This window comes from Hemitrygon akajei, chromosome 20, assembly GCF_048418815.1.
Source record: "Hemitrygon akajei chromosome 20, sHemAka1.3, whole genome shotgun sequence".
Taxonomy (NCBI): domain Eukaryota; kingdom Metazoa; phylum Chordata; class Chondrichthyes; order Myliobatiformes; family Dasyatidae; genus Hemitrygon; species Hemitrygon akajei.
This window is the reverse complement of record NC_133143.1, coordinates 26857316-26883987: the sequence shown is the minus strand read 5'-3', so window position 1 is coordinate 26883987 and position 26672 is coordinate 26857316. Positions and strand designations below refer to the sequence as shown.

The window sequence follows — 26672 nt, the reverse complement described above, 5'->3', positions numbered from 1 at the left end:
TAGAGCATTTACAGATTGACAGGAGGCAAAGACTGGGAATAGAGGGATCCTTTTCAGATTGACTACCGGTGACTAGTGGTGTTCCATAGGATCCTGTGTTGGGCCTGCTTCTTTTTATGTTGTATGTCAACTACTTGGATGATAAAATTGATAGCTTTGTGGCCAAGTTTGTGGATGATATGAAGATAAGTGGAGGGGCAAGTGGTGTTAAAGAAGCAGGAAGTCTGCAGAAGGATGTAGACAGATTAGGAGAATGGGCAAAGAAGTGGTAGATGGAATACAGTGTTGGGAAGTTTATGGTCATGCACTTTGGTAGAAGGAATATAAGCATATACTATTTTCTAAATGAGTAGAAAATTCAACATTGTGAAGTGCAAAGGAATTTGGGAGTCCTCATGCAGGATTCCCTAAAGGTTAATTTGTAGATTAAGTGAGTGGTGAGGAAAGCAAATGCAATGTTAGCATTTATTTCAAGTGGGCTAGAATTAAAAGCAAGGATGTAATGCTGAGGCTTTATAAGGAAATGGTGAAGCCTCATTTGGAGTATTGTGAGCAGTTTCAGGCCCCTTATTTAAGAAAGGATGTGCTGACATTGGAGAGTGTTCAGAAGAGGTTTATAAGAATGATTCTGGGAATGAAAGGCTTATTGTATGAGCAGCAATTGATGACTCTAGGCCTGTACTCACTGGAAATGCAGAAGAATGAAGGGGAATCTCATTGAAAACTGTCAAATGTTGAAAGGGCAAACACGAGGAAATCTGCAGATGCTGGAAATTCAAACAACAACACACACAAAATGCTGGTGGAACACAGCAGGCCAGGCAGCATCTATAGGGAGAAGTGCTGTCGACATTTTGGGCCGAGACCCTTCGTCAGGACTAACCGAAAGGAAAGATAGTAACAGATTTGAAAGTAGTGAGGGGAGGAGGAAATGCGAAATGATAGGAGTAGACCGGAGGGGGTGGGATGAAGCTAAGAGCTGGAAAGGTGATTGGCGAAAGTGATACAGAGCTGAAGAAGGGAAAGGATCATGGGACGGGAGGCCTCAGGAGAAAGGAAGGGGTGGGGGAGCACCAGAGGGAGATGGAGAACAGGCAAACAACTAAATATGTCAGGGATGAGGTAAGAAGGGGAGGAGGGGCATTAACAGAAGTTAGAGAAGTCAATGTTCATGCCATCAGGTTGGAGGCTACCCAGCCGGTATATAAGGTGTTGTTCCTCCAACCTGAGTTTGGATTCACTTTGATAATAGAGGAGGCCATGGATAGACATATCAGAATGGGAATGGGACGTGGAATTAAAATGTGTGGCCACTGGGAGATCCTGCTTTCTCTGGCGGACAGAGCGTAGGTGTTCAGCGAAATGGTCTCCCAGTCTGCGTCGGGTCTCACCAATATATAAAAGGCCATTTGTAGTTTGTAGTTGTAGTTGTGAATTTGTAGTTGTGAAATGTGCGCATTAAGGTTTAACTCGGCCTTTTCTCCTTGGAGCGATGGAAGATGAGATGTGACCTGATAGAGGAGTACAAGATGATGAGAGGCATTGATCAGTGGATAGTCAGAGGCTTTTTCCCAGGGCTGAAATGGCTAGCACAAGAGACCATAGATTTAAGGTGCTTAGGAGTAGGTACAGAGGAGATGTCAGGGGTAAGTTTTTTTATGCAGAGAGAGGTGAGTGCGTGGAATGGGCTGCAGGCGGTCGTGGTGGAGGCGGATATAGTAGGGTCTTTTCAGAGACTCCTGGATGGTTACATGGAGCTTAGAAAAGTAGGCTATGGGTAACCCTAGGTAGTTCTAAGGTAGGGACATGTTCGGCACAGCTTTGTGGGTTTTCTATGTTTCTATACCCATTTGACAATAATTAACATAAGTTATTGCTTATTAACGGGGGGGGGGGGGAATTGACATGAATTTACATTTACGGCTGGCAGGGGTCAGATACACGGTAAATTCCCAGAGTTAGGCTGCATCGTGGGGTGTGTCAGGAATGGACAGGAGGAGGAGTATAGGAAACTGATACAGGACTTTGTGATATGGTGCAACTCAAACTACCTGCGTCTCAATATCACCAAGACCAAGGAGATGGTGGTGGACTTTAGGAGATCTAGGCCTCATATGGAGCCAGTGATCATTAATGGAGAATGTGTGGAGCAGGTTAAGACCTACAAGTATCTGGGAGTACAGTTAGACGAGAAGCTAGACTGGACTGCCAACACAGATGCCTTGTGCAGGAAGGCACAGAGTCGACTGTACTTCCTTAGAAGGTTGGCGTCATTCAATGTCTGTAGTGAGATGCTGAAGATGTTCTATAGGTCAGTTGTGGAGAGCGCCCTCTTCTTTGTGGTGGCGTGTTGGGGAGGAAGCATTAAGAAGAGGGACGCCTCGCGTCTTAATAAGCTGGTAAGGAAGGCGGGCTCTGTCGTGGGCAAAGTACTGGAGAGTTTAACATCGGTAGCTGAGCGAAGGGCGCTGAGTAGGCTACGGTCAATTATGGAAAACTCTGAACATCCTCTACATAGCACCATCCAGAGACAGAGAAGCAGTTTCAGCGACAGGTTACTATCGATGCAATGCTCCTCAGACAGGATGAAGAGGTCAATACTCCCCAATGCCATTAGGCTTTACAATTCAACCACCAGGACTTAAGAACTTTTTAAAAGCTATTATTAATGCTTTTTGAGATAGTGATTTAGATGCATATCATATTTTTTACTGAGTTAAGTATTGTATGTAATTAGTTTTGCTACAACAAGTGTATGGGACAGTGGAAAAAAGTTGAATTTCCCCATGGGGATGAATAAAGTATCTATCTATCTATCTATCTATCATCGCTGCCCCTAAAGGTTCTGTATCGCTTCATTGCCCGTGCTACGCCGGGGCCTGCCGGCTGGGGGTGCTAGAAGCTCGGCGCCGGATGCAAACCGCTGCTCCCGGGCGGCTTCTCCCGCCATGAGCGGGCCGCCGTGCAAGAGGCCGAGGCTGTTGGGCCCGGACTGCCAAGCAGCGGACAGCCCGCAGCCTGGTGGCGGGGAGGAGGAGGATGAGGATGGGGTGTTGCGCCGTTACCGTGAGGGTGTTTGCGCCGAGTTCGCCGTTGTGACCGGCACGGACGGGACTGTAGCTCAGAGCTACCTAGCGGAAAATGAGTGGCTGCTGGAAGTAGGTACCGAATTCCTGGTAGAAGCCGTAAAAATCAGTGCTCTCGTAATGCTGGTGTCTGGGAAGGGGGATAAAACATTGGTGGCCCCACCTTAAAAAAACGTTCTGTCCGTGGAGAAGCAAGAGATTGCAAATCTGGAGCAACGCATTCTGCATGGCGGAATTTATTGGGTCAAGAGGAATCGTCAACATTTCGGGTTGAGACCCTGCAGACCTTGGATCGATTTTCTCTTCCTTATTCATGGGATATATTTGTAATTAGGACGCAGGCAATCCTGCTAAGATGGAGCTAGTTTGATATCATTAGTTCGTTGTTGTTCAGGATTCCTCCCAAGTGGTTGTAAGGTTACTTGGAACGACATGGAATTTCTTTCATCCACCACAGCAATTCATTATCTAGCTATTGATCTATCCATCTCTCCCTCCTTCAATGTGAATTGCTGAAAAAAGTATCGTAGTTATAAATCAGAACATTTATAGCAAAGAAGGAGGCCTTTTGCATGGTGTTTGTGCTTGTTATTTTGGAAAAACAAAAGTCCCAGCCTAATCGCTCTTCCCACTGCTAGGTCTGCCCAGAAAATCACAGCTCTTCACATACACAAAATTAAGATCAAAATACACCTCTAGTGTTAGAAATTTGAGACAAAAACAAAAAATGCTGTGAATGTTCAGCAGGTTGGCCAGCATCTGTGGAGGGGAAAACAATGTGAATGGTAACTTTAAGCAACACACACAAAATGCTGGTGGAACGCAGCAGGCCAGGCAGCATCTATAGGGAGAAGTGCTGTCGATGTTTCGGGCCGAGACCCTTCGTCAGGACTAACCGAAAGGAAAGATAGTAAGAGATTTGAAAGTAGTGGGAGGAGGGAGAAATGCGAAATGGTAGGAGAAGACCGGAGGGGGTGGGATGAAGCTGAGAGCTGGAAAGGTGATTGGCGAAAGTGATACAGAGCTGGAGAAGGGAAAGGATTATGGGACGGGAGGCCAAGGGAGAAAGGAAGGGGGGGGGGGACCACCAGAGGGAGATGGAGAACAGGCAGAGTGATGGGCAGAGAGAGAAAAAAAACTAAATATATCAGGGATGGGGTAAGAAGGGGAGGGGCATTAACGGAAGTTAGAGAAGTCAATGTTCATGCCATCAGGTTGGAGGCTACCCAGCCGGTATATAAGGTGTTGTTCCTCCAACCTGAGTGTGGCTTCATCTTGACAGAGGAGGCCATGGATAGACATATCAGACTGGGAATGGGACGTGGAATTAAAATGTGTGGCCACTGGGAGATCCCGCTTTCTCTGGCGGACAGAGCCTAGGTGTTCAGCGAAACGGTCTCTCAGTCTGCGTCGGGTCTCACCAATATATAAAAGGCCACACCGGGAGCACCGGACATAGTATACCACACCAGCCGACTCACAGGTGAAGTGTCACCTCACCTGGAAGGACTGTCTGGGGCCCTGAATGGTGGTGAGGGAGGAAGTATAAGGGCAGGTGTAGCACCTGTTCCGCTTACAAGGATAAGTGCCAGGAGGGAGATCGGTGGGAAGGGATGGGGGGGACGAGTGGACAAGGGAGTCGCATAGGGAGCGATCCCAGCGGAAAGCAGAAAGGGGGAGAGGGAAAGATGTGCTTGGTAGTGGGATCCCGTTGGAGTGGCGGAAGTTACGGAGTATTATATGTTGGATCCGGAGGCTGGTGGGGTAGTAGGTGTTCCCCTATCCCGAGTGGGGTGATGGGCGGATGGGGTGAGGGCAGATGTGCGGGAAATGGGAGAGATGTGTTTGAGAGCAGAGTTGATGGTGGAAGAAGGGAAGCCCCTTTGTTTAAAAAAGGAAGACATCTTCTTCGTCCTTTGTTTCTTTTCCACAGAAACTGCCTGACCTGATGAGTGTTCACAGCTTGAAGTACACGTCCATGTATGTGTACTCCCCAGGTTATGAATGCCTGACCCATAGATGCACTGTTCATGCAAACTGATATTTGGGAAACTGGCAGGGTGGATGGGGATAAATTTGACGGCTGCTGTAGTGATACAAGCATCTTCTGAGTGGGAACGGGGCATTTCCCTGTGCATACTCTCCTGATTTCTCTCAAGCTGCAAACATTGGATGCTAGGTTAAACTGAGCAGAGTAGATTTGCTTGCTCACTCACTGAGTCAGTGAGGCCAGCTGATTGTCACTTACCTATCACAGTTGGTTTTGTTTACTTTTGACTTACCAGCAGTTCCCGGAAGTGTAATGCTGTGTAACCCCAGGGGACCTTCTTTACTTTTATTTCTCTGGATTAATTTGCTATTTCTCTGTACTAGCGACCAAACTTTTTTGTTTGTAGTCTGTCAACCCTAAAAAAGTAATTTCTGTCTAAACTGCAAGCATCCTTATCATGGCCAAAAGCAGTGCAGACACCTGGTGCAGATAATGAACTATCTTCATATACTGCTTTTGACAATTGCATCCTCCAAATCTTCATTTTCATTGTAACATTCAAAATGATTGTTGATACCTTCAAATTCTTCATTGTTCCTAACTTGTTAAAGTATTGAAGTCCTTTCATTTTCATTCCCTGCTTCTCCAAGCCTGAATGTTTGAAACCACAGTGAACAAAAAGGTTCTGAATTGCCTTACAGCTTATTTCTCACAATCTATCAGAGACAAAAATCACTGCTTTTTGAACACACACACACACACAACTGACACTGTTTAAAACCTGTTCATTCGAAGAATGGTGTGTCTAATGGCCACACGACTGGCATTAGTTAGAAACTGTTTGGCCACGGTCTCTTATCCCAATTAAGAGGTATGCAGTCGGCCCTCCTTATCCGTGAGTTCTGCATGCACAAATTCAACCAACCGCGAATCGAGAAAACCCGGAAGTGCTCTTCCAGCACTTGTTGTTCGAGCATGTACAGACTTTTTCGTGTCATTATTCCCTAAACAACTCAGTATAGCAATTATTCACATAGCATTTACATTGTATTAGGTATTATAAGTAATCTAGAGATGATTTAAAGTATACGGGAGGATGTGTATAGGTTATCGTGGATTGGGATTGAAAAAATATTGGAAGTTCTCTTACTAAGTAAGTTGGAACAGGTACATCCGGTATTATTTAGAGTCAGTTAGTCAAACATTTGTCTTAGTGTATAGTATATATTTTACCTTTCTATGCATATAACACACTTAAGAACGTATGTTTCAGCACCAGGCTCGGGAACGGAAGTCCCCGAGTTCGATCCAGTGATAGATCACTCCCTAGCGCGCTCTCCATCCATGCCTGGTTGATGTGGAGGATCAAAAACCCAAAACCCCAAAACCCAATAATTAAACCACTGCGTTGCCTAGTAATAATTGTAGCTTTCATCGGGGCAGAGCCTTTCTCACATTATCCTTTAAAATTGTTCCGATTGTTAACCGACTGTAGCCTAACGCTTTTCCAATGACTGATGGCATTTCACCTCTTTCCAATCACTTTATTATTTCCACTTTATTTTCAATTGTGATCCTGATTATTTTCGTGAACAGAAACACTGCAGATTCAGAGCTCCCCCGCCGGGTCCTAATGTCCACCACACTGAGACAGGTTAAATAAGGTCTGGTATTCCGCTGGGTCCTAAGGTCCACCGCATTGAGACAGGTTGAATAAGGGATTTGAGCATCCACGTCTTTTGGTATCTGCGAAGGGTCCCGGAACCAATCCCTCGCGGATAAGGAGGGCTGACTGTAGTTGCCTCAAATAAATGAAAGGAATCCTAGCTATCATCTTGATTAGTTTTTGCTCTTTAAGAGTTATCCCAAATAAGTGGCTACGTGAATTAACCAATAGCCCAATTAACTGGAATCCACTGTATTTTTCATTTGATGTGAAGTGCTTTGGGAACACTGGTAATTTCTCACTTCTTCAGTTTTAACATCATTGAGGTTCTGCTGTAGATAATCACCCTTAAAGCCATCCTCATCTGTTTGCTTTTTATTCACTCATTGGATATGATTCCCTTCCCTCATTACTCTTTCAGTTGGTGCATTCCTGAATAGTTACTGTTTGTGTGATGAAGCTAATGCCACAAGTGCACGGGAAGTGAAAGGAACAAACAATTTCATATCTTTTGTTTTCTCAGATCCCACTCAAAAACCTAGTGATTTACTTTGCATTGCTTAAAACTTTTTTGCCTGTAATCATTCTCTTGTTGCTGAGACATAAATTTGATTGACTGTTGTCCAAACAATGTTAAGCAAATAACACTGGAATGGGAAAGGAGCAAAACCAATTGAGAGATGATTGACAATCAGAGCTTCTATTTGCAGCTTCTAGCATTTTCACATTTAAACAGTATTTAATATGATCCATTCTGTATGGATGTGCTGATTTTTGTTACAGAGAGCTCTCAACTCCTATTTCGAAGCAGCTGTTCAGCCATCTTGCTCTGCAATGGAAGCTGCCCCACAGATAATAAAAGCAGCAGATCTCCAAAGGTTTGCACACACCTTACAGTTCTTAACTATTAACATGATCAGTCTTTTGTTAAATGTAGTGTAACTTATTCAAAGAGGAAATACAAAGCTCACGGTGCAGAGAAATGGATATTAATTTTAAAATTCATAAGTCACGTTTGAGTGTCTCATTGATATGAAGAACATTTTTTTGTACTCCAGAAAATCATTGATTTCTTAATTGCTTTGTAGTTGGAAGAACCTTGAGCTTCTACCTTTGCACAGATGGTGTTTTCATTTGTTGGACTTGCAGTGCTGGAGAATGAAGCTAGACTGTGGTCTGTTCAGTTACTTATAACAGTGGTCCCCAACCACCGGGCCGCGAGTAAACGATGTGATTTGGCGGTATGAAGCAATATTATCTTGGTTGGGGACCACTGATTTATAATGATGATCACTTATTTTGAAAAGTAGTTTAAAGGGTTGTAAAAAAACCTTTAGCAAGTTATATAACAACTTTTGGAAATATTTAAGAATCTGCAGCAGTTTAAATATACATTGGTTAGTTTGGACATTCTAAACACTATGGGTCAGATGAGCTCTCTCATCAGAATTATATAAACACTGCATGTTTAAGCTATTTAGGAAGCATAGCTGAGTGTTTAGATTGTGATTTTTTTCTTTCAGAGAGTTATGCAGCTGAATGTCTTTAGTTCATATTAATGTATCAATATATGTATGTGTATTTAGATGTTAACTATATTCACAGTGGCTTAACCCCAAAATTAGGGTTGTTACATAGCACATTATTGCTTACTAAGGACAAATCTAAGAGAATGAATTATTAGTTAAGTAATTAATGGAAAAGGTATTGTGTAAATTCTTGTGAAGACATTACTAGATGTTAGCAAAATTACTTTTAAAAGCAGCAGTTTGCAACTCACCTGTTGGAGAAGAGGAAGATCTCGTAGCTGAGGTATTTAGTAGTAATGTGAGGATTAAAATAAAGACTGCAGTCTAAACTTTAAGTTTGCTTAAATAAAGTTGTAATGTTATGAATGATATATTGGGTAAGGATTATGGCAAAATGGTATTCAGTCATGATGCTCACCATGCAGAAATGATTGCATGTCCAGCCACTACCGGAGTGATAACCTTACTCTATTTCCTGAGGTGGGCAATCTTACTGAGTCTCAGAGCTATATGTGCTAATATTACAAGTTTGGAAGTTGTAAGGCAGGCATAGTTCAGCATTTTATTGGAAATTCTTCACCTTGTAAAAAAAAATTACTAAAATGCTAATTATATACCTCCTGTGTTGTCATTAATTAGAGCAAAAACTAGAGGCTGTGGAGATCAATATGAACACCATCAATCTTTTGAAAGGTAGAAGCTCCTTTTGCTAGTTGCTGGAGTTGTGTCTTATTTGGATCTAAATTTCCATAATATTCTCAGTAAATTCTCCAGCAGTTTATGAATGTCTTACAATGAGCAATATTCCATGAAATGACAAGATATTCAGATGTGCAATTTTAAGCACTCTTATGTAACCAGACTCATCCATATTAACTTTCTTTAAATACAGCATTGACTTAACAGATGATAACAGTGTGCAGACGAGTAAGGGGGATGGCACAGAGTCACATGTGGATGAAAGTACCGTTTCACTGTTAACCTGGAACATCGATGGACTTGATTTAGCAAACCTATCGGAAAGAGCACGTGGTATTTGCTGTTGCCTGGCGCTGTGAGTACAATTGTTTCATTATTGTTGTCAATCCACAGTTAACTCCTTAAATAACTTGTTATTTATATAGATGGCCTTATAAAAGTGTATAGATTTATGACTCTTTCAGGTCAGGAAATGGAGACCCTTATCTCTTGTCAGGCTTTCAGTTGTTATTAGCTAATAGTTTGTATATCTTTGGTTTAATGACTAATTTGGTTTCAGTATCAAGAAGATTTTGGTCTGTTTTGTAGGTGGCTCAGGAATGTTTTTTGCTCAGAAAACTGACACAGGTCTTGAATTACACAGCATATCCCTGTCTGTGTGAAAGTAACACCTTACATAATAATCTATGGTGGCAAACTTCTGTTTTCTTACCTATAACCTTCTTTAAATTTTTCTAGTATTTATTGCTTTGTAAACCTAAATTATTTACCTTTTAAACTTCTTTAGCAGAACTGTGCATCTAAACTTTACTCTAACCTTTTTCTGTTTAATCCTTGAGTTGTTGCATAAGTCTGCTCACCCTCCCTTTTACATCTCCAAAGATTTTCTACATCCCCAATTAATCTTCAGATAGGACTCTTGTTCCAGTGTTATTCATCCCCATCTTAATGGAAAAGGCCCATTCTGTCCTTGCACTCTGACAGTATTCCTTCATTTTGTTTTTCTTAATTGTATGGGATGCAGATATCGTTCGTTCATTCATTGTGCATGTTGTATGACGTGGGTGATCATGACCTTTCCATAACGATGATTGTATCTGGCAAGTTTTTCTTCAGAAGTGGTTTGCCATTGCTGCCTTCTGGGCATTGACTTTACAAGACGGGTGACCCCAGCCATCATAATACTTTTCAGAGATTGTCTGCCTGGCGTCAGTGGTCGCATATCTAGGACTTGAAAATTTGCATCAGCTGCTCATACAACCATCCATCACCTGCTCCCATGGCTTCACGAGAAGCTGATCAGGGAGGTTAAGCAGGTGCTACACCTTGCCCAAGGGTGAGCTGCAGGCGAGCAGAGGGAGGGACAGCCTTACACCTCCTTCGGTAGAGACATACCTCCACCCCACTGGCCAGTCACTGGAAGATAAGTAGTTATTGTTATTGAGAATGTAGTGGTGAATCATTGCAGTCTATCTGGTTAAGATCCCTCCATGATGTTGCAGGGAGTCTCTAGATTTATATCTACCAATGATAAGGAACAGAGGGTTATGTGAGTTGGCAAGAAGTTTACAGTGATGCATCTGTGACTAACTGCGTTGAATGCACTTTGTAGATGATATACATTGCAATTAAGTACTCTTTGTTGGAAGGTGCTAATGTTTATAGTGGTAGACGGGGTGCAGTCAGGTGGGCTGTTTTGCCCTGGAAGGTACAATACTGTGGGAGCTGAGTCAGGAGGTAAGAATCTTATCTCAGGACACCCAGCTACTGACTTGCTCCACACACAAAATGCTGGAGGAGCTCAGCAGGCCAAGCAGCATCAATGGAAAAGAGTAAACAGTCGACGTTTTAGGCTGAGACCTTTCAGCATCATCAGGACTGGGAAAAAAAGATCAGAAGTTAGATCTATTACCTGTCTCGTGAGGTTCTCGTGAGCATGAAGTAATTGTCTCGTGATATTGGTACAATGTAATTCTCTCATGATAGTGGGGTAATATGATGTCACGTGATGGCATGATCCAGCTGGTATAAAAGGGGAGACCATAGTTTGTTGCGTAGTTGTTTTGTTGGGGAGTCACAGTTGGTGGTTATATAATCGTAGAAGGAGAGAGAGAGTGAATTGCCAACTTCGTACGAACCCAAAGAATTGGGTAGAAATCAACGGCGTTCTGTGTGTCTCAAAGTGATTGATGAGAATTGTGGCACACACTTTTGGTTAACCCCTGCATGGTCCCGGGTGTGTGTTGACCACCTCCGGCTAAAAGTCAGTTACTTTGAGAAATCTTATTCTTCCTGATCTCTTTGGAAAAGGCATTTCTTGGCTGGGACCTGTGTCAACAGTTTTGTCTTTTCTCCAAGAATCGCTTCATCGCTGGTTTGGGCAGTCTCTCCTCTCACTTACTGTATGACTTCTTAAACTACCACTTTAAGACTGCTTGAGTAAGATCTGTTAAGAATTGTCTCTAAGTTCGGCTGTTTGATAGCTATAGACGCATAACACTGTTAATTTCCGTTTAAGTTAGTCATTTGTTTACTGTTCTATGTTTTGAGTAGAGGTTAATAAATTTCGTTGTTTATTTATAAAAACCCGACTCAATTTTCATATCTGTTGTTGTTGGTACGTAACAGATCAGGAAAGTGGCAGGAGGGGAGGTACAAGGTGGTAGATGGTAGGTGAAAACAGGATTGGTGAAGTAATGAGCTGGGAAGCTGATAGGTGAAATAGTTAAAAGGCTGGAGAAGGAGGAATCTGATAGGAGAGGATAGAAGACTGTGGAAAAAAGGGAAAGGGGAGGAGCACCAAAGGGAGGTGATGGGCAGGTAAGGAGATGAGGTGACAGAGGGGAATGGGAATGGTGAGGGGGTGGGCAGTTACCGAAGTTTGAGAAATCGATGTGCATGCCTTTGGGTTGGAGGCTACCCAGTCGAAGTATAAGGCGTTACTCCTCCAACCTGTGTGTGGCCTCATCGTGGCAGTTGAAGAGGCCATGGACTTGTCTTTGTACTGACTTGCTACTGCAGCCATAATATTTATGTAGCTGGTTCTGACCTCAGGATACTGGTGATGGGGCACATGGTAATGGGAATGTCATTGGCAGTTCTTGCTTGAGATTGGTTATTGCCTTGCACTTTCAAGTATGGATCAGTATGTTGACTGTTGTATAGTCTTGTTGCATGCAGACACCGGCTGCTTCATTTTCTCGTGAATTGCATCTGGAATTAAATTTTGCATGCAATCCCTCTTTCCCACATCGATCTTTTAATCATGCTTTTGTAGATGTCTTTGTCAGTGTGCTACTTTGCACAATTGAAAGTGCCTCCTCGATCCAAAGTTTCAGGACTTTCTCTCTATAATATCAGTGTCCTCAACTTCTTTCTCATTCTTTAAAATGCCCCTGAAAAACCACCACTTCAACAAAGCTAATCATAATATACCCAAATTGTGTTTGATAACACCCCTGTGAAGTGCCTTGGGACTTATTTTACCAGATTAAAAATGAGCAATGCAAGATGTTGATGCACACGGTTCAGATATCGACCTTGATACTCTCGTCTTCAATCTCAGTTCAACCTGGCTCCCGTGTCCTGGTGTTACCACAGCAGTATTTACTCTCTTCTATCTTTTTCTACGTTGGTTATCTAGACTTTCTTCCCCTCTGTTCCAGAGTTTTTTATTGATGCACCACAGGAAGCATCCTATCCAGATGTATCAGGGCTTGGTATGGTAACTGCTCTGCCCCTGACTGTGTGAGACTACAGAGAGTTATGGACACAGTTCAGCGCATCATGGAAACCAGCCTCCCCTCTATTCTTCTATATAGGTCCCTACTTCTCACTGTCTCAGTAAAGCAGCTGCCATAATCAATGACACTATTCACCTCGACGTTCTCTCTTCTCCCTTCTTGATTCAGGCAGAAGATACAAAAGCCTGAAAGCACGTACACCAGGTTCAAAGACAGCTTCTGTCCCATTGTAGTGAAACTATTAGGTGCTTTGTTAGTACAATAAGATGGGATCTTGACCGCACAACCTACCTCATTATGATGTTGCACTTTATTGTTTACCTGCTCTGCATTATTATTGTTTTACCTTGTTCTGTTTCAATGCACTGTGTAATGACTTAATGTGTCTGAATAGTATGCAAGATAAGTTTAGCACTGTATCACAATACATGTGACAATAATAAGTAAACTAATACCGGTACCAATCTTTTGTTTTGAAGGTATAACCCTGACATTGTGTTTCTTCAGGAAGTAATTGAGCCCTATTATAATTATTTAAAGAAGAGAGCAGTGAACTATATTCTAATTCCAGGTATGAGATAAGCCCTGAGCTAGAACCAGAACCTTGATGATGTGAATATTGTTTATGAGAAAATATGGTTTAATTTAAAAAAAAAACACATATTTAGCTTGGTTTAAGGATCTAGTGCTTTCCCGGCATAAATGATGAATAAATGCTTCTGGGGCTTCCAGCCAGGTACAGATTTTAACTGAAGTTCGATGACAGTCTCCACCATCTTCATCAGGGTTGATGCCTGGGTATATCTGGTCCGGAGGTGTTTATACCCCTGTCTTCCATTCCTCCTGATTGGTTATTCCTCAGTGGTAAAGTGGAATGCTAATTGGATGAGGACTAACCAATCAGGTGGGTCGGACAACAGGGTATAAATACCATTGGAATAGACATGTCCAGGCATCATCCGTGATGAAGATGAGAAAGTTTGTCATCGAAACGTCGGTCAAAATCGATTACCTGTAACTGGCTGGAAGCCCAAGAAGAGTTTATTTGTTAGTTTGGTTTGCTTGGAGTTTTTCTCCCTTTGCTGACTAAACACTTAAAGGTTCCAAATTTCAGTCACTGTTGACAGTGTTTTCAGCTGCATATGTCTTCAGCCCTAGGATTCACCTTCCTAAATATTTTGGACTCTTTACCCCTCTCTCAGAGCATCAAACCTACTTCTTTGATCAAATATAGTATCACCTGTCCTGATATTTTCTTATGTGGCTCAGTTGCACTTTCTGCCTGATGATGTTACTGTACTTTGAAATTCCTGGGATTATTTTACAATGTTAAAGATAGATAGATGATAGATAGATAGATACTTTATTCATCCCCATGGGGAAATTCAACATTTTTTCCAATGTCCCATACACTTGTTGTAGCAAAAACTCATTACATACAATACTTAACTCAGTAATAATATGATATGCATCTAAATCACTAACTCAAAAAGCATTAATAATAGCTTTAAAAAAAGTTCTTAAGTCCTGGCAGTTGAATTGTAAAGCCTAATGGCATTGGGGAGTATTGACCTCTTCATCCTGTCTGAGGAGCATTGCATCGACAGTAACCTGTCGCTGAAACTGCTTCTCTGTCTCTGGATGGTGCTATGTAGAGGATGTTCAGGGTTTTCCATAATTGACCGTAGCCTACTCAGCGCCCTTCGCTCAGCTACCGATGTTAAACTCTCCAGTACTTTGCCCACGACAGAGCCCGCCTTCCTTATCAGCTTATTAAGACGTGAGGCGTCCTTCTTCTTAATGCTTCCTCCCCAACACGCCACCACAAAGAAGAGGGCGCTCTCAACAACTGACCTATAGAACATCTTCAGCATCTCACTGCAGACATTGAATGACGCCAACCTTCTAAGGAAGTACAGTCGACTCTGTGCCTTCCTGCACAAGGCATCTGTGTTGGCAGTCCAGTCTAGCTTCTCGTCCAACTGTACTCCCAGATACTTGTAGGTCTTAACCTGCTCCACACATTCTCCATTAATGATCACTGGCTCCATATGAGGCCTAGATCTCCTAAAGTCCACCACCATCTCCTTGGTCTTGGTGACATTGAGACGCAGGTAGTTTGAGTTGCACCATATCACAAAGTCCTGTATCAGTTTCCTATACTCCTCCTCCTGTCCATTCCTGACACACCCCACTATGGCCGTGTCATCAGCGAACTTCTGCACATGGCAGGACTCCGAGTTATATTGGAAGTCAGATGTGTACAGGGTGAACAGGACCGGAGAGAGTACGGTTCCCTGTGGCGCTCCTGTGCTGCTGACCACTGTGTCAGACCTACAGTCTCCCAACCGCACATACTGAGCTCTTATCTAAGTATAAGTCACTGTTCATGTGGCAATTTAGCAGGAAAATAGTGTTCAAAATGCTACATATTGGCCTTAAAGGTACATTGCATTACAAGTACAACCTCATTCTTCTCTCCATTTCATGTGCTTCTAGTAAATGATATTTGGAACTGCATTTTGCCCCACCTGAGTAAATAACTGTTTACTAGTTTTATTGGTATGTTTTCAGTTTGATAGGCACGGTGATAATTTTGCTCAATATATTTCATTAATCTTTGAGAAATGTGATTATCCACAAATTCTGGTTATTAGTTAGATAGTGATGCATTAGGAAACAAGTACAAAGATTTTTGAATTCCCTGTACCAGACAATGATCACATGACTGGATACGTCTACCAGGATTCATTCTTTACATAAACTATAGATAGATAGATAGATAGATAGATACTTTATTCATCCCCATGTATTCCTGGCAGGATACGTGGTCACTAAGTGGAAGCTAAATTCTCATTAAGATAAAGGCTGTTCTCGTGTATCTCACAGAAAACAAAGAAACGTATAAATCTACAACACGTTACAGGCCCTTTGGCCCACAATGTTGTGCTGACCATGTAACCTATTCTAGAAACTGCCTAGAATTTACCTACCAAATAATTCCACATTTTTCTAAGCTCCATGTACCTATCTAAGAGTCTCTTAAAAGACCCTATCCGCTTCTACCACCTTCGCTGGCAGTGCATTTCACACTCCCACTACTCTCTGTGTGAAAAACTTAACTCTGACGTCCCCCTTGTACCTACTTCCAAGCACCTTAAAACTATGCCCCCCTTGTGTTAGCCATTTCAACTCTGGGAAAAAACCTCTCATCAGCTTATACACCTCTGTCAGGTTACCTCTTGTCCTCTGTTGTTCCAAGGAGAAAAGGCCAAGTTCCCTCGACTTAAGGCATGCTCTCCAATCCAGTAAATCCTTGTAAATCTCCTCTGCACTCTTCCTATAGTATCCACATCCCTCTTCTAATGAGGTGACCAGAACTGAACACAGTACTCCAAGTGGGGTCTAACTAAGGTCTTATATGGCTGTAACATTACCCCAACACACCATATGCCTTCTTAACAACACTGTCAACCTGTACAGCAGCTTGGAGTGTCCTATGGACATGGACCGCAAGATCTCGCTGAACCTCCACACTGCCAAGAGTCTTACCATTAATATTATATTCTGTCTTCAAATTTGACCTACCGAAATGAACCACTTCACACGTATCTGGGTTGATCTCCTGCGTTTTACTCGGACTGCTACTTTGTGCAATCAAACCTGCGTAGATCAGGCCATTAGCAAGCATACTCCTTGCCTGTGCACAATGCAGAGTGCACCTGAAGCCATGTTAACTTCGTTTTGGTTGCCTCTACCAGCTATCTATTCCTTGGCTCTAAATTCTACAATTGTTTCCCTAACGCGTCTTTTGTGCATCCTTTTTATTAGGCATTTCTTAAAATGCCACCTTAACTGTAAAATATTTATGTGGCTCAATATCCAAGCCAGTTAGTTTTTTTTTGGTGTAGCACCTTTGAGTGCATTACCAATTTAAGCTGCCAAATTGACTTTAGACTGAAGGTGGGGTGGGGGAAGAGGGTAGGAAGGAGTTAATACATCAACCTAAGCTGTACTTTTTTTTAAGCGAACAATGATGGTTACTACACAACTATTATGCTGAAGAAATCTCGAGTGAAATTATTGAAACAAGAAATTATAGATTTCCCAACCACCTCCATGATGAGAAACCTCCTTGTTGTCCAGGTAGGTAGAACTTGGTGTAGTACAAAAAGGAATTCATTTCCAAAGCAAAGTGTTAAGTTATGCTGAAAGGAAACAGTTAACATTGTTTTAAAAAGTTTCTTTTCATCTTTGTATAGCAAAAGTTGTGTAAGTTATTCTTGCATGAGTTTAATGTGTTTAGTTACTCTGCTGAGTACTTGCAAATTGGAAATGTTTATTGGGATTTCTTTGCACTGTTAAATCCATTTTCTTCTGATGTTTGGATACCTATGTCTTCAATGAAAGGGTGAATTGTTTTTTAGTGAATATCTAAATCCTCACGTCCTTTGTGCATTCTTGGTTCAGATTATGGCACGGCAAATGTAGCCCTTCACCTGCCTGTGAAAGTAGGAACCTTTTAAATAAAGTCGTTAAAATAACTACCACATGACATTTAAGAAGAACTTCTTACATTGACATCAGAATTCCTGAACAGAACTCCTTTTCATTTAAGGAGTTGATAGATGGCAGAAATGTTAGTAATTGAAATTAATTTTACATGCTTAATTTTATCTTAAAACTATTCTCTAACAGAAGAGAACGAGACATGATATGGGAAGTCTGAGGATTCACTTGGCGTATTGTGAGCAGTTTCGGGCCCCTTATCTTAGAAGTGATGTGCTGACAAAGGAGGTTTATGAAAATAATTCCAGGATTGAACAGCTTGTATAAAGAGTATTTTTTATGGCTCTGGGCCTGTAATCACTGGAATTCAGAAGAATGAGGGGTCACCTCATTGAAACTGAGCGAATGGTGAAAGGCCTTGATAGGGTGGATGTGAAGAGGATGTTTCCTATGGTGAGAGAGTCTAGGACTAGAGGACACAGCCTCAGAATAGAGGGGCGTCCTTTTAGAATGGAGATGAGGAGGAATTTCTTTAGCCAAATAGTGGTGAATCTGTGGAATTCTTTGCAATAGCTGGCAGTGGAGCCCAAGGACTTACATATATTTAAGGCAGAGGTTGATAGATTCTTGATTGGTCAGGTCCTGAAGGGAGAAGAGGAGAAGCTAGGAGATTGGGACTGAGAGGCAAAATGTATTAGCTATGATGAAATGGCAGAGCAGACTTGATGGGCCAAATGGCCTAATTCTGACCTATATCTTATGGTCTAAATGAATATATTTATTACTGACTGTTGTGCACTTTGTTGTACTGCTCACTAGGATATAATGTCACTATTAAAATTCGATGGAGGAAGGACAAAATTAGATTTTTGTAATTGGTTTTCTTGCACTAGCTTATCCAATAAAAAATAATGTTTTAATATTATTTAAAAGATATGGATACTTACAACCTGTTCCCATACCTTGCAACTGCAGAAAGTTTAAAATAATGAACCTTTTGCTGTTATTTCTTCAAGAGAAAGTGAGTTTATTAAATTGATTTCCAAGCAAGGCAGAACATTGGGATCTATTTTTTCATTTTTAAATGCTGCTTGTCAAGTGAAAGAAATAAATTATACATTTTAGTTAGCACTGAGCATTCAATTGCATGGAGCAATTGAGAAATGATGTATGAAATGATGCGTTCTACCAGCATTTTATGTGTGTTGCTATGAAACAAATAATGTTGTTCTGTCACCACACACCCTGTGTTGCAGGTGAACCTTGCTGGGCATGAGCTCTGCTTGATGACTTCCCACCTGGAGAGCACCAAGGAACATTCTAAGGAGCGGATTAAACAGCTGAAGACTGTGCTCAAGAAAATGAACGAAATACCAGAGCATGCCACTGTAATATTTGGAGGGGATACCAATCTGAGAGATAGTGAGGTGAGCATGTGACAGAAGGTACATTTGAACAGTTTCGTCTAGCTTGCAGAGATATGGATTGAATTAGCTTGAGTTTAGAAATTTGCATGTTATCACTTGCTGTGGCTTCATATGTGTTCTGGTGAAGAAGTGCAGTGGAATGGAAGACAATTAATTTTGCCACGCACATGGATAGTCCTTCAACACACTTTCCATCTGTTCTTCCTTATGGTAATGTATCTTAAATTTTATTTTATTTTCCCTGTCAAACAACCCGTTTACTTCACTATCCAAGGAATATCTTCCTTGTTTCATTGGTTCACCTGTGATCCTGTGATCATTGCCATTAAGAGAGATGGAAATGCCACAGACTACAAGTTAAGCCCTGGTTCCTCAAGGCAGGAGTCCTGATGAAGAATCTCAGCCTAAAACGTTGACTGTTTATCCCTGTCCATAGATGCTGCCTAACTTGCTCAGTCCCTTCAGCATTTTGCGTGTGTTCCTTCAACATTGCTATGTTTAAACCCTTTAATTTTCTGTCCATCAAAACTGTTGAAATGTCTTTACTATATGGCAGGCATAGGATGATTAGAGTTAGGTGACAAACACAGACCCTGGTAGCTCTGTCCACAGTCTATGAGTGAAATAAAGGTATGTCCAGTTAAGGCATTTAACTTTTAACCATTTAGAATATACTACAGGTTTTTTGTTATCAGTGAGAAATTTACATAATATTAACAAATATACAGATTATTGCTTTGGCTGCCTCTTTTACTACATATGGAACAGCACAATGTTGTATCTGCCCAGTTTTATAAGTACTGACCCTTTTAAATGAACCTTTGCTAATGGAACAATATTAGATCAGTAATCATTAACAGTTTGGTGAAGAATTCACAGTTAAGCGGCGCCTTGTGTTTGGAAGAAGGAAGATCACTGGTGTTATAGTCTCAGTTTTAGAATTCTATGGAAGTTTATTTTCTTGTTTTATTATCTGATCCATGATTTTTCCAGCATCCTAGTAGGAGTTACCATGGAGGTGGCGTGCTACAGAAAAATAATATGGCTACAAAGGCAGGTCAGAGGCCGGGTGTCCTCGGGTGACTGACTCACAATCTAACACACCAAAGCTTTGCTGCCACCTGAACATGATTCAGTGTGGGGAGAAAATGTCACATGAGCAACTACATTGTCTGTTGTAACTGTTCATTTATACACAGACTGGCATTGATCCCACTGGTCCCTCTGCATTCATGCTCACCCGACCATGTTACACTAACCAGTTTTGCTGGCTTGACAACAAGCAGGCCTTGTACAATATATTGATAAGGCTCTGACAGGCTTTAATAGCAGACAAAGCTATATACATACTTCTAGGCTTCTATCAAAAATATTTTCATTGTTACGTGCAACTATGGTTATAATACCTTTCTTAAGATTCTTTGGTTTTATGGAACCAAGGAAAATATCTGTAAAGATTCTTCTGAACTGTTTTGGGCACAACCTTAATATTTACCTTGGCATGTTCCATAGATTCTTATTATCTTATTAGTTGGTTTCTTACTTAATTTGCCATTTGTGACAGCATATTATTAATTTTGGACTGGAAGTATTTTGTAGTTGAACATTTTCCAGTGTGGAGCAGATAAGGGGAACTGCCTTGTGTTATGTCCCTTCCTGCTGAAAGTCTTCCACCTGGTATTAGGTATTGATGGATTGATGTAAGATCATGAACTTCGGGTGGCAGGGATATGATCTAGGAACCTGATGTAGACACACAGTAAGTCAAGTGTGACTTGTCTTCTGTGTTTTTTTCTTATGCAGGTGAAAAGATTAGGAGGACTGCCAGCTAAAATCTCAGATGTCTGGGAATTCTTAAACAAACCCGAACATTGCCGATACACCTGGGATACTACGGCTAATAATAATTTGAAGGCGTCTTATGCTTGTAGGCTCCGCTTTGACCGCGTGTTTTTCAGGGCTTCCAGCGAAGGTCAGATTGTCCCGAAGGAAATGTACCTTGTGGGTCAAGACAAATTGGAATGTGGACGGTTTTGTAGTGATCACTGGGGACTCTTTTGTGACTTTGATGTCATACTGTGAGACCAACTGAGGTGTTTACATCATTCAGCAATTATGCCTCAAAGGTTAAGTTTTATGATTTCTGTAATTAATATTATCAAAGTTCTTTTTGAATTAAAGATGTGTTCCATTAACTAAATTGTATTTAAACTTGCAATGCCACTTAAACCCTTGAGTTTGTAGTCATCCTTCTGCAGAACTAGAGGAATACTTGTTGAAGAAAATTGTATTGAACACATTACTGGTATAAGGGGTATTGGGCTAAATTATATATCGGAGCAGAACTTGTAACTGCTTGGAAGAACTTAATTCTAAAGCCAACAGCTTGCAGTGATAATATTTTCCATTCCTTAGCTCATTTCTTTTTATGGAGAGCAGAGGGCATTCACTCCAATTTGTTTATAAAATAACTTTTCTAGAATGACTGCTAATTGACTACCTCACCGTTTATGTCAGTGTACAGTAGTTGTATTGGAGGCCTTTGAAATGATTTTATGTGTAATTGTTCTCCATTTGTGCAAAAATACCTTTGGTTTAATTCCTCCATAGAATATCATCTTAATTTTATAAGTTTATGGAAAAGGGGAAGCCTCTTTTGTCTCATCTTTCTGCATAATTGGAAATCTTACTTTTTTTCTTTTAGTTGCATATCTGATTTATCCCGAGATTTTAATGTTGCAAATAAAGATAATATTTAACCTCCTGCAAAATAAACTCTTTGTGGAAAAATATCCCATGTTGGTGGTAGTGCTGTCAGAGACTCCCCCAAGCTGGCCTGGTTGAAGTCCCCTGCAACGACTGGGAAGACATCAGTGTGTACACACATTTAAAACATTTAAAAGCTATCCAGATTAGTACATGGCTTGGAGAGGTTTAGAGGGATATTGGCCAAACATAAGCAGATGGGACTAGGTCACTTAGCAACACAGTCAGCATGAATGATTTGAGCTGAAGGACCTGTATCTATGCTGTGTGCTTCCATGATGTCTTTTCAGTTAGCATCATAGAGTAGCAGGACAGGCTCCCTGAGATGCCAACTAAGTAAGATAGGAGCGGCCCTGGTACTCTCCAATATTGCTTCAAAGCCCTGTGAATACCTTAAGAAATCAACTGGAAAAATATGGATTAGAGAACTGATTATCACCAGCACCTTCAGCTGATGAGTCAGTCCCTGGTGAAGACTTAAATGTACTTTTCTAAGAGTGGCTTGGTAGCACCATTAGTGGTCAATATGGTATGAGTCCTGAAGGTCATAGCCGCCTGGTTGAACTCACACTGGTAGTGAGACTGGAAGATAATGGAATACCCCACCATTTCAAAGTCAAAAAGCTTTGTCAATGCCACCTCTCAAATGCATGACTTCTGCTGCTTAGAAGGACAAGATTAGTGAAAATGAGGATTAATTGCCATTATCTTCATGTTCTCTTGTAGATACAAGAGCTGAACTGGCAATGATACGCCAAGAATTTTGTCCCTCTGTGTATACATGGAGTTTCCTTTGGGTTATGAACAATGCTGTACATAGGTTTGGGTCTAATATAATTCTCATGTCATTCCATCTGATCTGGCAGTCAATTCTATTCAACAGTCTTGTGCAAGTAAATGTTCCAAGACCTAGACGAAGTAATGACACGTTTATGATGGACATAAACAATGTTTATGAAGTAACATTCTCTACATAGAAGCACTAAGCTGTGACTATTTCCAACAGGTAGCCAGTCCATTCCATGACCAGGCAGATACAACCTGCAAGTTAAACTTTATGAAATTCTGCATGAGGTCCCCTGGCACCTCTGATTTTTTGGAATTTTTTTCCCGTTTTTAGAAAACAGTATGTGCCTTTATTCTTTCTGCCAAAATGCATGACCATGCATTTCCCTACACTATATTTCATTTGCCACTTCTTTGTCCATTCCCACAGTCTGTGCAAGACTTATCCTTCTGCAGACACTCTGCTTCTTCAACACTACCTGCCCCTCCAATTATCTTCGTAGCATACCACAAAGCCATCAATTCCTTTATCCAAATCATTGACATACAACGTCCTATCACTGACTCCTGCAGCGCACCACTAGTCACCAGCATCCAGCCTGACAAGGCCCCCTTTATTCCTACTCTGCCTCCTGCCAGTCAGCCAATCTTCTGTCCGTGCTGGCACCTTTCCAATAATAGCATGAACTCTTATTAAGCAGACTTGTGTGTGGACCTTGTCAAAGGACTTCTGAAAATCCAAATAAACAACATCCACTGAGTCTCCTTTCTCTATCCTGTCAGTTATTTCCTCAAAGAATTCCTTCTTGAAGAGTGGAGTGACGTTTGCAATTTTCAAGTCCTCTGGAACCATTCCAGAATAGTTATTCATGTAAGATCTTTATTAATGCCTCCCCAATACTTTAGGCTATCTCTTTCAGACCCTGGGGTGTAGTCCATCTGGCTGAGGTGACTTACCTTCAGAGGTACTTAGGTTCAGAGGTACTGAAGGTACACTACCTTCAGAGTTTTCAGCTGTCCAAGCAAATAGCAATCATACTCACTTCTGCCCTCTGACACTCTCATTTCTGACATTCTGTTACTGTTTTTCACAGTGAAGACTGACTCAAAATGCTCATGAAGTTCGCCTGTCATTTCTTTATCCACCAGTGCTCCCTCTCTAGTGTCGTTTTCCAGCGGTCTGAAATCCACTTGTGTCTCCTTTTACTCTTCATAAATCTGAAGAAACATTTTGTATCCTCTTCTGTATTATTGACTAGCTTACCTTCATATTTTAGCTTTTCTCCCTCTATGGCTTTTTTAGTTGCCTTCTGTTAGTTTTTAAAAGCTTCCCAATCTTCTGCCTTCCCAGTATTTTTTGCTATGTTATATTGTTTGACCGCTCTTCTTTTTACGCTGTCTTTGACTTTGTCAGCCGCAGCTGCCTCTTCTTACCTTTAGAATATTTAATGTTTGGGATGTAGCTCTCCTGCACCTTTACCCTCAGAAACTCCAGCTATTGCTGTTCTACCGTCATCCCTGCTAGTGTTCCCTTCCAGACAACTTTGGCCAGCTCCCCTCTCATTCCTTTGTATTTCCCTTTACTCCACTGTAATACTGAATCAAATGTTAAGCTCCCAACTATGATCTTCTTTCAGTTATGACTCAGTGATAACCACAACATCACAGTTGCCAGTCTGTAACTGTGCTACATGAACATCCACCTTATTCTGTGTACTGCGTGCATTCAAATATTCACACCTTCAGTCCTGTATTCATCATCCTTTTTAGATTTTGGCCCTCTGTTACACTTCAAGTCATCCTATTGACTGCAGTTTTGCCCTATCTTGTGCCTGCCCTTCCTCACAGCCTCACTACACACTGTATCCACTTTATACCAATTGCCCAATCCTCAGCACTATCGCTCTGGTTCCCATCCCCATGCCAGATTAGTTCAACCACTCCCCCAAAGCTCTAGGAAACCTTCCCACAAGGATATTGTCCCCCTTGGGTTCAGGTGTAACCCGTCATTTTTGTACAGGTCATACCTTCCCCTGAAGAGATCCCAATGATCCAGAAACCTCAAACCCCACCCCTTGCACCAATTCCTCAAACATGCATTCATCTGCCAAATCATCCCATTCTTGCCCTCACTAGCGTGCAGCACAGGCAGCAATCCAGAGATTACTACCCTGAATGTTCTGCTTTTCAGCCTTCTACCTAACTCCCTTTATTTCCAGGACCACCTCCTTTTTCCTACCAATGTCATTGGTGCCAATATGTACCATGTCTTCCGGATATCTATCCTCCCACCTTAGAATAGTATGGACTTGATCTGACACATCCCTGACCCTGGCACCTGGGAGGCAACACACCATCTGGGTGTCCCTTTCATGTACACAGAATCTGTTTTCTGCTCCTCTAATTATGGAATCCTCTATCAGTACTGCACTCCTCTTCTCCCCTCTTTCCCTTCTGAACCACAGACCCAGACTTGATGCCAAAGACCAGTTTGCTGTGGCTTCCCCTGGTAGGTCATCTCCCCCTCCACCCCCAACAATATCTAAGGAGGTATACTTATTACTGAGGGAAAATAGCCACGAGTACTCTGCACTGGCTGTCTATTCACTGTCCCTCTCCTGGCAATCAACCAGCTGCCTGCCTCCTGCAATTTAGGGGTGACTACCTCCCAGTAGCTCCGATCTACCACCTCCTCATTTTCCCATATGAGCTGTAGGTCATCAAGCTGCAGGTCAGTGCTTTCATGCAGATGTAGTTATTAGCGACACTAAAGGTCTGCCAGAGTTCCCACAAAGAACATAGCACTACCTCCAGATCCATTCTCAGTGTACTAGCTAAATACTAACCAAAAAGGAATACTGGATGCTTGTGTTTGTGCTTGCCCAAGCCTGTTGAGCCAAAGCCTGACCACTCTTAACACTAGCCCACTCACACATACATTATCCTGTCTATTTCCTCCCTCATGCATTCTTACCATTGATTAGTCAATCATTTCAGTCCATCCTTCAGACATTATTGTAACTCCACTAATTAGGTTGACGTTCCATCCGTCCAACAGAGATTCTTACCATTCTATCAATCAGACTTTCTAGTCCATTCTACAGACATTTTTGTAACTCCACCATGTAGGCAGACCACCCATTCCATTCATCCATCAGACAAATATTCCAGCCTTCATCCACAACTGCTCAGCAAATGAAGCATTCCATGTAGCGTGAGCTGGAACGCATTCTCTCATGGGCAAATAACATTCACCACCACAGATATGGCAGGCTATTTCCAAACAGAGAGAGTCTCACCACATACTCTTTACATTCGTTGTCATTTTCAGGTTTCACATCATCAATATCCCAGCATTTACCAAGAACTCATTTAGAACAGTTAGCTAAATATGCTGGCTATGTGAGCAAGTCACAAGCAGGGTAACCTGGCCTGAGAAATTCCCACTTCATCAATCAAGCCATCTTTTCATTACATCAACAATGCAGTCTTTTGATTTCATCATTCACACAACCTTTCCATTCCATTAATCAGGTAGGCTTTCAAATCCATTATCCGGGCACACTTTCCATTCCCGGCATCCGTCAAACATACTGCTTCAACCATGAGGTGGCAATTCCATCCTTCAAGCCATCCTTACATTCCCAATATAAGGCAGTCCATTCATTTCATGCATCAGAGTGCACATTCTATCCATATACCGCATCATTACAGACATTGCATTCCATGTATCCGTCAGACATTCTATCTATTGATCTGGCAGAATTTCCATTCCATCATTCATGCAATCTTTCCATTCAATCCATCGATCTGCATCGATTAGACCATGTTAGGTTGGGGAAAGGGTCTTAGGAATACAATTTATACGACAACTATGGCCTAATTAGGGATAGCCAGAATGGCTTTGGGAGGGCAAGTTGTGACTTAGTAGCTTGATTGAGTTTATTGAGAAGCTGGTGAAGGTGATTGATGAAGGTAAAGCTGTGGATATCATCTATGTAGATTTTAATTTTTTAATTATTACTTTAGAGATAGAGTATGGTAGCAGGCCCTTCCAGCCCAGTGAGGCACCCAATTATACCCATGTGGCCAAATAACCTACTAGTACATACAGTGCTTTTAAAAAGGATTCATCCCTCTTGGAAGTTTTCATGTTTTATTGTTTTACAACATCAAATCACAATGGATTTAATTTCGCTTTTTTGACACTGATCAACAGAACAAGATTCTTTTGTGTCAAAATGAAAACAGATCTCTACAAAGTGGTCTATTAATTACAAATATAAAATAATAGGTATTCACCCCCCCTTAATATGACACAGCAAATCATCACTGGTGCAGCCAATTGGTTTTAGAAGTCACATAATTAGTTAAATAGAGATCACCATGTGCAGTCAAGGGGTTTCAATTGACTGTAGTAAAAATACACCTGTATCTGCAATGTCTGCCGGTGAGTCAGTATCCTGGCAAA

General features: G+C 41.6%; 1 protein-coding gene across 1 annotated transcript; it reads left to right on the top strand.

Annotated features, from left to right (window-relative positions):
- Window positions 1-2892: 2892 nt before the first annotated feature.
- On the top strand, window positions 2893-21424 carry tdp2b (tyrosyl-DNA phosphodiesterase 2b). The gene is made up of 7 exons (XM_073024029.1): window positions 2893-3158; window positions 7526-7620; window positions 9164-9325; window positions 13193-13284; window positions 16741-16859; window positions 18479-18649; window positions 20453-21424. The coding sequence occupies exons 1-7, from the start codon at window positions 2949-2951 to the stop codon at window positions 20729-20731; spliced, it is 1128 nt and encodes a 375-aa protein (XP_072880130.1). The 5' UTR covers window positions 2893-2948; the 3' UTR covers window positions 20732-21424.
- The last annotated feature ends 5248 nt before the right edge of the window (window positions 21425-26672 follow it).

Coding starts and splice junctions, on each gene's coding strand:
- tdp2b (XM_073024029.1), top strand. CDS start 2,949: ATGAGCGGGCCGCCGTGCAAGAGGCCGAGGCTGTTGGGCCCGGACTGC. Junction 3,159..7,525: donor AAAATGAGTGGCTGCTGGAA/GTAGGTACCGAA, acceptor TTTTTGTTACAG/AGAGCTCTCAACTCCTATTT. Junction 7,621..9,163: donor AAAGCAGCAGATCTCCAAAG/GTTTGCACACAC, acceptor CTTTAAATACAG/CATTGACTTAACAGATGATA.